Here is a 2,107-nt window from a genome sequence, read left to right as displayed (position 1 = left end):
TCACTTCTTCTTTTATTTATTATCACCTCCGAAAATATTCTTCAGAAAATATCTACATTGATTATTATTTAATGATAAATTATTATTACTTTGAATTAATCCGAGTCCGAATCGATAGTATTTTTGTTGTTTATGATGAACAGCAATCGAACGTAAATGATGCTGAATAAATGTATTTGAATTTTTGAACATTTTTTTTAAAGGCTAAAATTTAAAAATGATTGAAAAAAGTTTATTGATTATCAAATTTGTTAGTTTTTATAATTTTCATATATTGATTGGTATTATATAATATTCAAATATTTGAATATCAATAAATAACCAATAATATTCAAAGAATACACTTTTAAAAATTAATTAAAAAAAATAAATGAACTCAACCAGCAAAATTGAAGGTAAATTTTCAAAGCCTTTGAAATAATACCAACAACAATACAACAACACCACTATATTGATCGAATGAATCAAATTATCAGATATTCCATGTACAATATTAAAATCCAAACTTGAAAATTCAATTAAAATTGATGAAGAATTTAAATCATCAAGCCTTTCATCAATTAAAGTATGGAATGTAATTGAATTGACTGTTTCTCCGTGTGCTAAATATGCTTCATTTCCATATCATGATTACACTCCGTATGCTCAATTTATTTCAGTGGATGATTTAATAGAGAAGGAATTAAAATTAGAGAAGGAAAATGTAAAATCATTGTGTTCATCATGTCTAATGAATCAATCGTGTGATGTTTCATCTTCATGTAATGGAGTTTGTATTGTTACTAGAAATGTCATACTTTCGAATAGTCATGCTGGAACACATGCTGATCAACCTAAACATTTTGAAAAGAATCCAATTGTGGAATATTTTCACACTCTTCAATATAATGGAGCTTGTTTAGTATTAAATTTAGTGGAAGAATTGAAGAATAATTTGGAAATTTCAGAAGAAATGTTTCGAAATGCAATTGAAAAGAGTAAAATTCCAAAAGATAAAATTCTCAGATGTATCATCAAGACTCGATCCAATCAACCAAGTGATGAACAAGAATGGACCAATGATTTTGCACATTTTCATCCAAGTGCAGCTGAATATTTATCAAGAGAATTACCTAATCTTCTCCTTATTGGAATTGATACACCATCAATTGACCATCCTAATAAGGCACCAATTATTGAACATTCACATGGTAGATTTTGGAATGCTAGAATTGCAATTTTGGAAAATTTAAATTGTGAAATGATTTTTTCTCATACTACTAACAGTAGTGATAATAGTATTAATAGTAATAGTAGTATTAACAATAGTATTGAAGGATATTTACAAACAACTTTCAATCCATTACAAATTTCACAAGATGCCATTGGATGTTTTGTCAAGTTTTATCCTTCACATCAATAGAATGTTATATCTTTCAACAATAATCTTTTCTACTCTGCTTCTACTACTAGTTGACATTTATTAGTAGTTAATGACAATATAAAGATTAAAGATTAATTTACTGTAAATATGGATTCTTAAAGATGTCAGGACTCTATTCATCTACAGATTTGCCGTCTTCGAACATGAATGGACATTCAATAAGAAAAAGCCAACAGTCAGGTACGGAGTATGATTCACACAATTTAACACGTTAAAATTAATTGGGCGGGAAAAGTTTGCTTGTCTTTCAAACTTGTCAATCAAAATTTTGCTCATCAATCAAACATTTTAACTTGACGTATGTCATCTTTTTAACGGGCAAGCCAATCGTTGACAGGTTTTTTCTCTTCACCACAACACGTGTAAGCAACAACTGCCACACACATCAATGGACAAGTATAAATCCCTGTCATCAAGTTGTTTTCACACAAAAAAAAACACAAGAACAAAATGTCCACTAACGTTGCTCCAGAAATTGATGCTGCTTGGGAATCCTTGAAGACTGAATCCATTAAATGGTTCACTTTCGTCCCAGAAAAGACTGGTTTGATCATGGATGCCACTGGTACTGGTGATTGGGATGAATTCTTGGGTTCATTCGGTCCATCTGATGTCAAGTTTGGTATTTATCGTGCTGTTGCTGTTGATGATGATTCTAGAAGAACTAAATTCGTTTTAGTTGCT

General features: G+C 29.7%; 2 protein-coding genes across 2 annotated transcripts in view; both read left to right on the top strand.

Annotated features, from left to right (window-relative positions):
* NAEGRDRAFT_76422 (uncharacterized protein) overlaps positions 1–1,402 on the top strand; it is a gene marked incomplete at both ends in the record, with an annotated part of 3,558 nt that extends 2,156 nt beyond the window's left edge. The window contains one exon of the mRNA XM_002668618.1: positions 550–1,402. Within this exon, the coding sequence (XP_002668664.1) occupies positions 550–1,402 (853 nt within the window). The remainder of the gene's footprint in view (positions 1–549) is intronic.
* A 471-nt stretch (positions 1,403–1,873) lies between these two features.
* The window catches only part of NAEGRDRAFT_76421 (uncharacterized protein), a gene marked incomplete at both ends in the record, with an annotated part of 2,815 nt that continues 2,581 nt past the window's right edge, over positions 1,874–2,107 (top strand). Inside the window, one exon of the mRNA XM_002668617.1 lies at positions 1,874–2,101. Coding sequence (XP_002668663.1) covers positions 1,874–2,101 — 228 coding nt within the window. The remainder of the gene's footprint in view (positions 2,102–2,107) is intronic.

This window comes from Naegleria gruberi (genome assembly GCF_000004985.1).
Source record: "Naegleria gruberi genomic scaffold NAEGRscaffold_149, whole genome shotgun sequence".
Taxonomy (NCBI): Eukaryota; Heterolobosea; class Eutetramitea; order Acrasida; family Naegleriidae; genus Naegleria; species Naegleria gruberi.
Note: the sequence above shows the minus strand (reverse complement) of the source record. Positions and strands in the feature narration are given on the sequence as shown.